Source organism: Heterodontus francisci, chromosome 9, assembly GCF_036365525.1.
Source record: "Heterodontus francisci isolate sHetFra1 chromosome 9, sHetFra1.hap1, whole genome shotgun sequence".
Classification (NCBI taxonomy): Eukaryota; Metazoa; Chordata; class Chondrichthyes; order Heterodontiformes; family Heterodontidae; genus Heterodontus; species Heterodontus francisci.
Genome location: NC_090379.1, coordinates 96,567,162 through 96,581,109, shown reverse-complemented (window position 1 = coordinate 96,581,109; position 13,948 = coordinate 96,567,162). Strand labels below are relative to the sequence as shown.

The 13,948-nt window shown below is 41.6% G+C and overlaps 1 protein-coding gene across 5 annotated transcripts in view; it reads right to left on the bottom strand.

Moving 5' to 3' along the window:
• Positions 1-13,948, bottom strand: part of pcnx1 (pecanex 1) — a 303,868-nt gene that overhangs the window by 125,192 nt on the left and 164,728 nt on the right. For 4 of the 5 annotated variants that reach the window (XM_068039551.1, XM_068039549.1, XM_068039550.1 and 1 more), the window contains exon 7: positions 4,469-4,598. The exons of the other annotated variant lie outside the window; for it this stretch is intronic. In XM_068039551.1, the coding sequence (XP_067895652.1) occupies positions 4,469-4,598 (130 nt within the window). The remainder of the gene's footprint in view (positions 1-4,468; positions 4,599-13,948) is intronic. 5 annotated transcript variants of the gene reach the window in all.

The window sequence follows — 13,948 nt, the reverse complement described above, 5'->3', positions numbered from 1 at the left end:
TTAACAGACAGTGTTTGGAAAGATAAAGCAGCCATTCCCTGACACATTCAACCCACAATGGCCTTTTGATCGCCAGACGTCTAAGGTGGGGGAGCTCGCATTCCAGGTTGACTGCCAAGATGGCCAAATACACAAAATGGACATGCTCAAACCAGCGAGGCACATAACTAACTTGCTGGGCAACCTGAGTTTTTTGAATTTGTACAAACAGTTTGGGGAGAGTGCCTGTTTGCTCCTGGATTGAGAATACCTCTCTGCTGTCTGCTCCCATCTCTTTCTCACAAGCCTCGGAATCCACTGAAGATCCATGAACTCCAAGAGAGAAAAGTCTCCTACAGTGAACAAGGTTTAAGAATAATACTGGGTCCCAACGAAAAGCAATATCTACCTACAATTAAGGACTCTACAGTGAGCTCCAAGAACCATAACATAAACTCTTCAGATATTGCCTCAAACTTCTCTACTTTATTTTTCTTCTGTTCTTTTCTGTCTCCATTTGCTTGTGTATATCGCATATGCATGCCAGAGTGGGCACATCGTGTATCCATAGGCGTCAATCGAATTAGAGTTTAAGTTTAATAAATTTCAACTTTTCTTCTTTAAATCTAAGAAAGCTTGATTGTGCTGGTTTCTTTGCCTTATAATTGGAAAGTGGTGAACAAGGATTCACCACGGGGGAGCTAAAAACATAGTGTGTTTAAAATTAAACCCTGTTACAGTAAGACCAGGTGAATCCCTAGACCTCTTTCTCACCTGGTTGTAACACTATCTAGATTATTATCTGTACCTGAAGTTAAAACTTACAAGCTAAATAATCCAAATATTTTTCAGATGATCATCACGAGGTCTAGTAATTTGTTGCAATAAGTGATGTTATCTCTCAGATCCACTCAGAAACCACCATATCAACGGTCTCCATGACTTTTAATGTAGAATTCGAGTACTCAATTAGTAAATAGTGCTGCTTGCAGTCAGTGTAGAAAGTTGCAGGATGTTGTGCCATACCAAATCATTGATCCTCCGAATTGTTCAATTAACGTGGCTCAAGAATTACAATTCAGTATAATTCCCTACATAAATGTGTTAAAATTACTTTCCAATGAAGAAGGATTTTTAAAAAATAATCAGTTGACCAGTTTTTCCAAGTTCTGGCACAGATTGTCAAGAACAAGTAGTAACTTCTTTTCTTTGGAAAGGTATTTCATGGAAAGACATTTTTATTTGATAAAATTGTTCCCTCCCCCCCTCCCAAAACTTCAATTTTTGATAATAAATATATTTAGTGTGGCTAAATTAAACTATTCTGATGAAGTGCAGGAATTATTTAAACGTGAGCAGGCAAGGTGATATAATAAAGGTTTCAGTTAAGATAAGGAAGATGGAAGTACATCAAGCCTGTTTCATCTGATTATTGCATCATGAATCTGCTCCCCTGCTTCCCCACCGTTGGGCCTCTATTTTAAGGAAAACTAAGTTCTATCTCTTATCTTCCCTAAAAATAAAATCAAGCTATTAATGTCACTCTGAACCTCTATCTTACCTCTCAAAAGATATTCATCCAGCTATCTTATTAAAAATGTCAATTAATTCCAAGCCAACTTATCTAGAAGTCTGTTGCACATGTCCGAACTCATTTCCAACCTTGCTCGGAACTTTTAAATTTTGCACTTGTGTTCTCTAGTCCTACATCATTCTCCAGGTTAAATGTCTTGATTGCTTTAACTGTATTAATTTGAAAAACAGTGTCATGCCTCCTCAACAATCTTAATAACTCCAAAAAATATTTGTTTTATTTAAATAAAATGCTTCAAAACTGCCATTAAATAGTAATAAGAGCTATGAAGTGAATATGTTGCATAAAATGTACAAAACCACCGAAAAAGTACAAATCTGTAATTCAATAATTGTTTTGTACAAGTGTAACTTTTGATAATGTAGGGTTAAAACAAATCATAGATTTAAGTGATAAGAAGGAAAATACTGAAAAGTTTCAAATTTAGTCCTCCACTGATCTAGCTTCTATTCAAGATTGTAATTGTTGCTCTGCCCACATCAAAAAAATTGGCTTCCTGTTTTAATTTGGTTACAAAATCTAACATGTGCAAGTTAAACAAAGAAAAAGGCTGTGAGGTGACAGGCATATTATCAGAACATAAGAAATAGGAGCAGGAGTAGGCCATTCGGTCCCTCAAGCCTGCCCCGCCATTCAATAAGATCACGGCTGATCTGCCCCACACCTCAACTCCTCTTTCATGCCACCTCCTCATAGCCCTCAACTCACCGATATTTCAAAAATCTATCTACCTCCTTTTCAAATACTTTCAGTGATCTAGCCTCCACAACTCTATGGGGTAGAGAATTCTAGTAATTCACTACCTTCTGAGAGAAGAAGTTCCTTCGCATCCCAATTTTAAATAAGTGTCCCCTTATTCTGTCACTATGTCCCCTAGTTCGAAATTCCCCCACTAGTGGAAACATCTTCTCAACATCTACCCTGTCAAGTCCCCTCAGAATCTTGTACGTTTCAATTAGATCACCCCTCATTCTTCTAAACTCTAATCTCTATTTATATTACTGTGCCAGGTGATATGTTGAAAGTGGTAGGCAATAGGTTTTTAACCTTGACTAGCAATAGCAAGTCTGAATCTTACTGAGACTATTTGGAGAGAGGCAGCAGGAGAAATAAAAGCACATGCGGCCTAGATGCTTCAACTTGTCACTTATCCAACTTTTAGATGCCAGTTATAGGGATTATATTGGTGAAGGCTTCCGGGATTACACTTCCCAGCTGGGAATGGTGTATGGTGTGAAGAAAAAAAATAGTTAATGGGATGGAGGGTAATTCTGTGAGATGATAAGCAAACAGCTAGGTCATGTGCTCTTGATGGATTAGTGGGCAAAAGCATCAACAGGTGTAGCTCTAAACCACATAGACCAGAAGGTCTCAGATTTGATTGCCAGTCTGTACTGAGTTGTTAATCTCAGCCAGGGTAGTTACAATTGGGTTGGAAGTGGGTGGGGATGGTGTAGGTAGGTAGGAAATTAGCCATGGTTCCCACTCCTGACTACTACTTAGTGAATCCTGTTGGAAAATAAGCATGGTGGGTGTCAAGTGAAAACAGGATTATTTAGCTGTCATACACTATCAGAGACATTGCCTTTTTGCTCTTTCGCTGCCCTCCTTTTCCTTGGATCTGTAATTGCTTAAAAGTTGTTCAAATCTTCCAGTTTTGAAGAAGGATTATTGACCTGACCACAGATGCTGCCTGACTTGCTGTGTGTTTGCAGCATTTTCTGTTTTTACTTAGCTATAGTATCTTTCAAAGTTAAACAGCCTACGCAGATTTACTGTCCAACCTTGCAGATATCACTTGGGAGAGATACCAGAGGGCTGCCAGTGTCAGTGAGGAGGCAGTATGAGAAGGGGAAATAGCCAGGTTCTCACAGATTGCATAACCTGCACATTTCTTAATAGATGTTGAATCTAAAAGTTTTACTGCAGAGTTTCATCCAACTGCCCTCTATGTAAAGGCACATTCAAAATACTGATTAGCGGCAGCTTTTTTTTTTCACGTGAATGGCTATACATTATATAGTAACCCTTGTCGCAGGCCATTTACTGGAAAATCATTTACCAGGAGCGGCTCAGTGATCATGGTGACATCACGCTTTTCCCTATGTTACTAATGGCAAATATTTATAATTCTGAGAAGGAGAGAATAGATCCTTTATTAAAATGCTGATGTTTAAAGGTTTATAATTCTGAAAACACACCCTCTATTTTGTCAAATTTATGCTGCTCCCCTTTGGCAAAATGGACTGTTCCAACCACCTCATCTTGGGTTGAATCCCAGCCATGCTCCTTTTCCAACTCACGACCTCTTCCAGTGGAACAATTCAAGCAAAAAATAGGGAAGCAACATCTTTTTGGCAACAAAATTTTAAAAGGTGCAGAGTCAAGACTCTGAACTAATCAAAATTGAGTTTTAATTAAAAACCTATTACTCAGCAGAATTTATCAAGTACTTGGGCAGACTTGGGGATTTATTTTAAGTGTTTGAACTCATGTACAGTATACTGCATTTCTGAAAATGGGCAGAAAAAAGGTAACGGTTTACAGATTTTAGTCAACTATGAATTGAAAAACACTAACAATGCATAACTTGTCGTGCAAGTAGAAAGTATTTTCTTCCCCAATTCATTAGATTAATGTCACAACGAACACTATATAATGGTTAGGGACATTTTTAAAATGGAGACAAATCTTGGTCCAAGATCTGCAACATCAAAATTTTAAGCAAAAAGCAGAAGACAACATGCACTTTCATCAAGCTAACATGCCCATGGAGTCATGCAGAAACAGCCTAAAGGCACAGAACATGCTTTAATTTTTAAAAACAGCTGAGGAAATAGCGGAATGCAAGAGATATTTGTTGCATGCATTTGGCATGGTCATTTCAAGTCATACCTGAGAGGTGATCCAATGAGCGAGGCTGGAGGGGTGGGGTTACTCCCCGCATTGTGCCGCCGCCGTACGGCTTGGCGTCTGAACGTACTGCGTTCACGACGAAAAGTAACCGTCTCATCAGTGGCTTGGGCTGGCACAGCAAGACAGGTGTAAGCAAGACAGGCATTAACAACGCAATAAAAAAAAATGAACAATTCTGTTCTGTTCATGTTAACTGGTTCTTAACTTACATAGGTCAGCCCTAAAATAGCTTTTCTGTACCAAAGTTGCACTGTTAAGTTCATTGTGATAAAATAGACTTTTGTCACTTTTATCAGAGAACTTTAATGCCCTCTCTTTCTGAGTTGCTCCAGTTCAGTTTTAATTTGACTGAAAGGTTAAAAGCTGCAAATTAATATAAAATATACAATGCACCACAAACCAACATATAACCAGAAAAAAGTCAATTTAAGATATTAATAGTTTTTAATGTTACAGGCTGCTGCTGAGAAATTTATTTGTATGCAAATTAGCCAATTCAGCTGGTACCCAAAACTGATCTTGCACACCTCATCGTTTAAAAAAAAACTAATTCTAGCTATGGAAATAAATGCTCCAAAAACACAAATCTTGATCAAAAATTTAGTGCTGACATGCGGCAATAAGGAGAATTGGCTACCCAATCCACAAAGAACATGCAAATTGAACAAGAGTGCGTCATAAATGCAACCAATCCAATTTATAATAATTATTGCAACTTTTATGAATGATCTTGCTGATAACAGCAACTTCAAACCCCATCCGTGAACTACACTTTTAAAAGTAGAATTATAGTACATTAACTAAATACAGCCAATTCTCATAGAATGGTGAAATGATGGCCTTTATAACAGATGATAAATTTCTGATCTCAGCAACACCATTTTGTGAAGGTGCTGCATTAGCATCTTCTCAAAGGGAAGGGCATATTAGAGGAAAACTCATCCATACCCACTTATGCACATTTCAAGCAACTGATTTCAGCGCTGGATTACCAGAGGCCTAGGCAGAGAAGCAGGTATAATGAACAATGCAGGATACCAACTGCAGTTAATGAGTGTTGCTAACATTAGTTTTTTTATCTTGCTATTGTTGACTCTTTATATACCTTAACATTTTCACTCACAAATACCAGTTTAATTGCCAAAATATATGGTGCTGATTTTCATTGCTTCATCATTGGCAGCCGTGCCTTAGGCTACCTGGGCCCTAAGCCCTGGAATTCTCTCCCAAAACCTCTCCACCTCTCTCTCCTCCATTAAGGCTCGCTTTAAAATCTGCTTGTTGAACCAAGCTTTTGGTCATCTATCCTAATATCCTCGGTGGCTGTATCAAATTTTGATCAATAATGCTCCTGTGAAGCACCTTAGAATGCTTTACTACATTAAAGACACTACATAAAGATCAGCTTTTCTTGTTGTAATGCTTAATATATTAATGTGAGGATACACTAGAGCATACATGTGCAGCCAATAAGACTTCCATGTACATACTAGTACAATACAAATCTTTGAAGCAAGAAAGATGGCAACGCATCTGATGATAAAAGAACCCCAAGTGGAAAGCATTGGGAGTCTCACCATCAGTCTACAGTTTAAAAAAAAGACATTAATCATGATAACTATTTTTTACCCTCTCCATTTCAATTTTGTTAACAGCTAGTTTGGCAACCCTGTTAGGAGAGCTAAATGAGGAGCTAGAGAGAGAGTGTGAGAGGGAGGGAGGGGTGGCTGTGACAAAAACGAAATATTTTTGTGTTGTCTTACTTCAGAAGTTTCACTAACTTAGTTACAAGTCATAAGGAGGCATATTTTCCTGTTCAGCACCCAGGTGGAAAAGCTCGACAGGGGGAAAGCACTTACTGCAATTACAGGCACAAGCTGCTCTCTGTTTTCCATCGATTAAAATTAATTAAATGAAAGTTATAAGCAACTCGACTCCAAATTAGGAATAAGTCCTTCTGCCACACCAGGCTGTCATATCTGTGTGCTATAGGGGAAAATTTTCTCCCAGGTGTTTAAAAACAAGCTGCAGCAGAAACATATCCCCAGGCTAACTCAACACAAATTGCAACAGTTGTCCTGAGAGATACAGAAAGCTCGACAAGAAGTCATCAAGAACAAGAACATAATGGGCTGGATTCCACGGTCAGCGGTGAAGCAACGGCACTTTCCATTGACCTTGAAAAAAGCTGCCCACAAAAAATGTAGCAATCTCACTTTCCCAACTTCTGTTTGAATCTGGTGCCAGGTCAAGAGGGTTTCCAGAAACCCAGCAACAATGATGTCATCAAGCAGGGTGTGGAGACAGAATAATATGGGGACATTTAAGGTGAAATAATTAATCAATCATGTACTACTAACAAACTAACCTTGGAGCTGCAGAGACAGCTTATCAGAATTGAATTCATAGTTTCAGGGCTGCACAGACAGCTTATCAGTATAAAAGTACTAATAAGCAAAAACTAACAGGGCAGCTGCAGCTGCTTCATAGTAGCCCATTGTATAGCAATCAGCCTAATGGTCCAAGGAGATAGGGGCGATGAGAAACTGCTAGAGGGGAAGGTGACAAGGCAGTATCCCAATCAGGCCATGACACCAAGAAACTGCAGAGTTTGTAAACCAATTGGGAACATAAAGTGGGTGTCACTGATTTGTATGAAGAACTATAAGAAAGGCTTGATTTCCCTGCTCAGGCAGGAGAGGAAAGGAGAGGTGAGGACAGTTGTCCCTGGAAGATATAAAGAGAGTCTGGGGAAAAACAACCCGTTTAAAGGATAAAGAACGGACCCAATGGTCCCTAGCCGTAACTGCCAGATTCGGCAGCGTAATGAGATTATGCGACAAGCCCAATGTGAGCGCGACCTAACGAGTGCAAAGGATCAATTTAAGGCGGTCTGCGAACAACTGAAAATTGAAAAGCTTGCAAAGGAAAAGCTAGAGGCTGAAAAACAATCTGAAAAGGAAAGGCTAGAAATTGAAATTAAAGCGCTTAAAAAACAACTACAAGACCAGCAGACGACCCAACCGAACGGGCCGGTACAGCTCTGCGAACCCCGCCGACCACCTCCAAATAACTTGTATCCGAGTTTGAAGTCGTTACAAAAGGAACAACGGAAGATGCAACTGCGTGAAGCAGGTCTAGCCGAGTCTTCCAGTGAAGAAAGTGACAATGATGATGGGTTACCGTTTCCGCGACTAGCTCCATTTAAATAGAAACGCGTTAAGGTCAAGACGGAAAAGACGACTGTGAACGGTAACGAGGTCACCACGGCCGAGCACAACACGTACTGGACATACATCCCGGCTTCCCCATAGAAAATCGACAAGTGGTCCACAAGATTGCCCGACCCGAAGAAAGGGGGTCTGAAAACGTGGAAGCAGCTGGAACGATTGAAGGGAATTTACGATCTCCATCCATGGGATGGGGTACAGATTCTGACCGTAATGGCGCCCGGGCGAGCGAGCCGAAAGCTAAGGAGAGAGGTCCAAATTGCTTTGGGTGAAGATGGTCAGCTACTAGATGCCAGATGGACTGCGATTAACAAGTGGTTGCGAGAGTTTTGTCCTGCAAAAACGGACTGGGGCAAAGTTGCCACCTGTCAGCAGAAGAATTCAGAGGAAGTGTGGGAGCACGAAGAGAGGTTTAGGTCCACCTGGGTGGAATACTCAGGGATAGTAGACCCTACTCCAGAGGAGCTGGACGACACCAGTTTTGGACCCTTAAAAAACTGCTTTTGTTGATGGACTAAAGCCAGAACTGTCTAAAATACTGAAGGCCACCCTACCGGAGTGGGACGCGGTAAGAGTGAAATACTCAGAGTTAATAGACAGATGCACTCAGCTGGACAGGGATATGGGAGTCAAGCTTCGAGCCGTGCAGACGGATCCAGTACCGAAAGCGCCTGACAAAGAGCAAGTTAGGCGACCCGGCCCCTGTTATTACTGCGGGAAGGAAAGCCATTGGGCTAAGGCGTGTAGAGCGAGAGGACAAGGCAGAGGATGCCAAGGACGCAACCTGGCACCCAAACCAGCTCCCTCCACTGATGCCAACGACCTCTTTGAGAAGTTCAAACCGTTGACGCCCCAGCAACAGAAGGAGATGTCCTCCTTAATCGATGCGACAAAAAACTAGAGGAGCCCTCCCTCGCCTCTCCTCGCGCTAGTAGAAAATAGAAAAGATGGATTGTATGTAACTGCGAGGGTGGGTGATCAAGACATTGACTTCTTATTGGATACCGGAGCTGAATTAACGTGTCTACCTCAACAATACGGAAACTCCCTACCGAACAATGGTAAGACTAAAAGAGCTTACGCAGCTGGGGGCAATGGGTTGGTAATTAAGAGGACCCAGCCCGTACGCATCGGTCTTGGTCCGCACGAATTGATAACACCAGTCTGGGTAGGTCCGGTGGACCAAGCCCTTCTCGGTATGGACGTTCTCACTCAGCTGAACTCCTCGCTGCATTTCGAAGGAGGCCAGGTAACTTGGTCTATCAGAAGTTTGAAGAAAGAGCAGCTGAGGGAGCACCCAATATGGGCCCAGGATAAGAACGATTGTGGGCTACTTCAAATGGAACCGGCAACGTTTACGGGATCCGCTCCACCCTGTACTAAGCAATACCCCATCAGTCAAACATCTATTGCAGGAATCCTACCCGTAATCAGACAGCTAGAGGAGCGAGGCGTGCTGGTTAAAACACCTATCAGAGCTGGAAAAAGTTAGAGATGTAACTGGTTTTAAGTAAGTACAGAGGCAGGGATGGGGGCCAAAGAACAAAAGGGAAGTTCTGTGTTTCAATGGAAGGCAGAAATAATTCAATGACAAATGGGATGATGGTGCAAAGCAAAAGGGATGATAATGGGACAAGTATAGAAATAAAAGATGGGTCCAGAGAAGCTGCAAATTACAACAAAAGAATCATTACCAGCAGCTGCTGTCCGAAAAAAAATGGAAGCAGTGGTTATGATCCGTATTCGTGAGTCCAGAAGGCTGTAAAATGCCGAATCAAAAGATGAGGTGCTGTTCCTTGAGTTTCCTTAGAACAATGTAGGAGGCCAAGGACAGAGGGGTTAGAGTGGGATAGAGTATTAAAATAACAAGTGACCAGAAGCTCAGGGTCACTATTGCAGACCAAAAGAGGTGCTCCACAAAGCAATAGCTCAATTTGCATTTGATGACACAGTGAGTAGTGATTACAGTCTACTAAATTGGAAGACGTACAAGTAAATTACTGTTGCAGCTGGAAGGTGCATTTTGGGCCCTGGATAGTGCGATGGCAAGAGGTAAAAGGGCAGGTGTTGCATCTCCCGCGCGTGCACAAGAAGGTGTCGTGAGAAGGGGAAGGGCTGTGGTGGGGAACTGAAGAGTGGACCAGGGTGTCACGGAAGGAACCGTCCATTCGGAATGCTGAAAGGGGAGAAGATATGTTGTGGTCGTGGCATCTTGCTGGAGGTGGCAGAGGACGATACATTGAATGTGACCTCTCTCTCCTGCTGTTGCCTAGGAAACAGGTGCAGTTGCTGGCACACTGTGCCCCACAGGTGCATAGAAGGTGAGGACAAGGGGAACGCTGGGTCTGAGAGGGAGGAAAGGGGTGAGAGTAAAAGTGAGGGATATAGGATGGACATGACTGAGCACCTTGTCAACATGGTGGAGGAGAATCCTCGACTAAGTAAAATGGAAGATATATCGGAAGCACTGGTACGGAAGGTGGCATCATCAGAACAGATGCAATGGAAACAAAGAAAATGGAATACAGTCCTTACAGGAAGCAGTGTGGAAGTGTTATCAAGGTAGCTGTGGAAGTCAGAAATATTCAGCAGATCTAGGAGCATCTGTAACACTTTCTGTTCTCATTTCAGAGATGCTGCAAGACCTGCTGAGTATTTCCGGCACTTTCTGTTCTCATTTCAGAGTTCCAGCATTCACAGTATTTGCTCTTATTATAGCTGTCAATGGGCTTATAGTGGATATTGGTCGATAGCCTATCCTCAGAAATGGAGGTACAGAAGTCAAGGAAGGGAAGGGCACAATTGGGATTGACATTGTGAAGGCGAGGGAAGGTTGGAAATTGGAAGCGATGTTGATAAAATTTTCAGATGCTGCCTGACCTGCTGAGTATTTCCAGCATTTCCTGTTTTTATGAAAAGGAAAATTCTGTTCAGCACATACACAGGATGATTCAGAAGCTAACACTAACAACAGATGAATATGTCATCATTACTGGAACAGTCAGCTGTATGTGGAAGGGCAAATTACATGGGTCAAGTGCATCCTTTCATCTGCTGGAATCTGTAACCTCAATTCTGTAATTGCATCATATTTAAGCCTTTTTTTTTTCCATGAAAGATTTTTGCCTATGCGACCTCTTTCCATAGTTTAGAGTATTAGAGTATTAGAACATTACAGCGCAGTACAGGCCCCTCGGCCCTCGATGTTGCGCCGACCTGTGAAACCATCTGACCTACACTATTCCATTTTCATCCATATGTCTATCCAGTTTAAAACTGAGCCAGAATGCATTCAGCTCGACAAGCTAGCAAGAAGGGCTTGCAGCAGTGGCAGGGGTTCTAGAGGCCATGGGGTTGGGGAGTGGTGGGGGACCAGGCTTAATGATAGGTAATCACACTTCAATGAGGTGTGAACAGCTGCTTGAATTGCCTGAAATAGCCGAATACAGTTTAAGCGCTGTCTTTGTAATTGATGCCTATGGTGGTGACAAATGGTTTGCAACATATGCCCCAGGTGGCTGTCCAGGATAAGAGAGTACAGAGTACGTGGTGAGGACTGTACTGAATTTCACCTGCCACTTCTTTGCCCACCTTTTTCAATATCTCGTTGTGGCTTTCTTTGGTTCTTAGAATTATTTACAGAGTTTCCTAATCTATTACTGTCTGCAAATATATTGTCATGGAACTGTTTTTTTCCCTCCTCTGTTTAAAAATAGTGTGCCTTTAAAAACTATGGGGCACAGTGTGCCAGCAACTGCATCTGTTTCCTAGGCAACAGCAGGAGAGGGGTGTCACCTGGTGTACTGTAACTTTTGACTGTGTAAAAAGACTGGCTATAACCGGTCTGATCTGGAGTCCAGCGAAGCATGCTCACTGAAGGAAGGTTCCCTGAAATAAAAACAATGGAAAGTGCTGGAAATGCTCAGGAACTCTCTCACTTAGAAGAAAATCTACATTCCTACAGGCTGTGTTATTGCCTAAGGAGAAAGAAAACCCTAGAAGAGAACATTTGTATTGCTGGAGGCAGTAAATTCCTTTTTTTTCTCCCAATCTCTAAGAAGTCTTTGCTTTAGGATTGACTCTGGTGCCAGTTGTGTTTTCTGAAATTCTCTGCAAAGTTTCTATTGAAAGACTACCAATTTTAAAATCCAAATAGACCTGTTGCTATACTCCTTGTTGAAAGAACTGTGTGACCCCTGCTGTAACCTAAGTGCTTTGAACGCCTATCCCTTAAATACTGTTTGGCGAATTCGCTTGGAGACTTCGAATGGCATCTGACTGTTATACTCTGGGACAGCTCACCAACCAGGAATGTACATCACCAAGACTTACAACCCAGCTACTTATTTATTCCTAAGAAACATCATTTTTAAAACCGGTTAACCGTTGGTTTCTGAATGTATGTGTGCGTGCATTAGAGTTAAGAGAAATAAGAAGTTATAAAGTCTTTAGACACAGGTTTATCTCAATATTGTTTAAGATGTAGTTTATTAATAAAGTTAATTTGTTGTTATTTAAAGATACCTGGTTTGGTTTGTTTTTATAGTGGGGGGGGGGGGGGGGAGGTAATAAAGTGTTTAATTTAGCTAATTTCCGGTAGGTGGGAAAACTTTCATAAAATGCTATGACCTGTGGAGTAATGGGACTGAACTGACAGTCCACTACTCCTGCCTCGGTCGTAACATATTAACTGGGGGTTCGTCCAGGATCTTATTAACTGCTCTCGCGTCTGGGATCATATTAATTGTTCGATCGTCCAGGATCCAATCCAAATCTAACACCAATTACGTGAATTATAAGGCGAGAAATAATTTGAAAGAAAAAGAATAAAAGGAACCAGGTTTCTTGTATATAAAGGTAAAGGCTGTATCATCAGAATGGCATTAGCAGTTGCAGCAGAGTTTCTGTTATGACCTGAAGAGTAATGGGACTGAATTGACAGTGCATTACTCCCGCCTCAGTCGTAACAATATCCAGATACAAAAATCATTGCACAGAGTTCGCAACTCTTTCGGAGAGCTGGTGCGTACACGATGAGCCAAATTGCCTCCTTTTGCACTTTAACAATTCTGTGAAGTGGTCCCAGGACAGAATCTCAACCCATATTCAAGCACTTAGAAACTTCCATTAACTCCTACACTGCTTCCTCCCTTCCAACTAATTTTTAGCTCAAGTTTAATTCAAGTAAATCCGACCATAATTCTATATCACTAATCTTCTCCAATAGTCTCCTGTATAAGTAGCGCCTCAAAGGCTTTATGAAAGTTATTGTAGACCAAATTCACTGCAATTCCTCCATTCACCAGATGTGTTAGTTCTTTTACCTCTTGGAAGAGCTAACAGATGTTAAATTATCTGGCCTGAAATTACTCAAGTAACAAGCCCCCGCAACCATTCAACAGCTGAACTGCTCAAATCAGCAAGCTGGTTGGAACCTTCAGAGATGAAGGACAAGCCATTTGAGCTCCCACAGTGAGACTACAAGAATAATATGGTTATAAAGATCATTTATAAAATAACTTCGCATATAGATTGTGCCAATTTTTTGGTCCAAGGTTAGCATAATATCTATCACTACATTGTAATACTATATGCTTGCTCAGCTTTTGTCCAAAAAGTTTCTTTGTTCGCAGGGGAGTTCTCAGCAGTGTCCTGGCCAATATTTAACCCTCAACTAACATCACTAAAAGCAAAAAGTGCTGGAAATACTCAGCAGATCTGGCAGCATCTGTGCAGAGAGAAGCAAAGTTAACATTTCCGGTCTGTGACCTTTCATCAGAACTGGCAACGGTTAGGTTATTAGGTTTTAAGCAAGTGAAGGAGGGTGGGGGAGAGAACAAAGGGGAAGGTGTTTGATAGGGCAGAGGGAGATTAAATAACAAAACCATCCTGGGACAAAGGCAAAGCATGTGTTAATGCTTGTGGTGAAAGACACAGCATTAGTCCAGAGAGACTGTTAATAGCGGAATAATGAGCAGCTCTGACTACATGAAAAGCAGGCACATGGTTAAAAAATAAAATATGAAAAAAGGCCAGTCATGCTCTGAAGTTATTGAACTCAATGTTCAGTACACAAGGCTGCAGAGTGCCTAATCGAAAGATCAGGTGCTGCTCCTCGAGCTTGCATTGATGTTCACTGGAACACTGCAGTAGGCCAAAGACACAAATGTTAGCATGAGAGCAGAGGGGAGTGTTGAAATGGCAAGCAACCGGAAGCTTGAGGTTATGC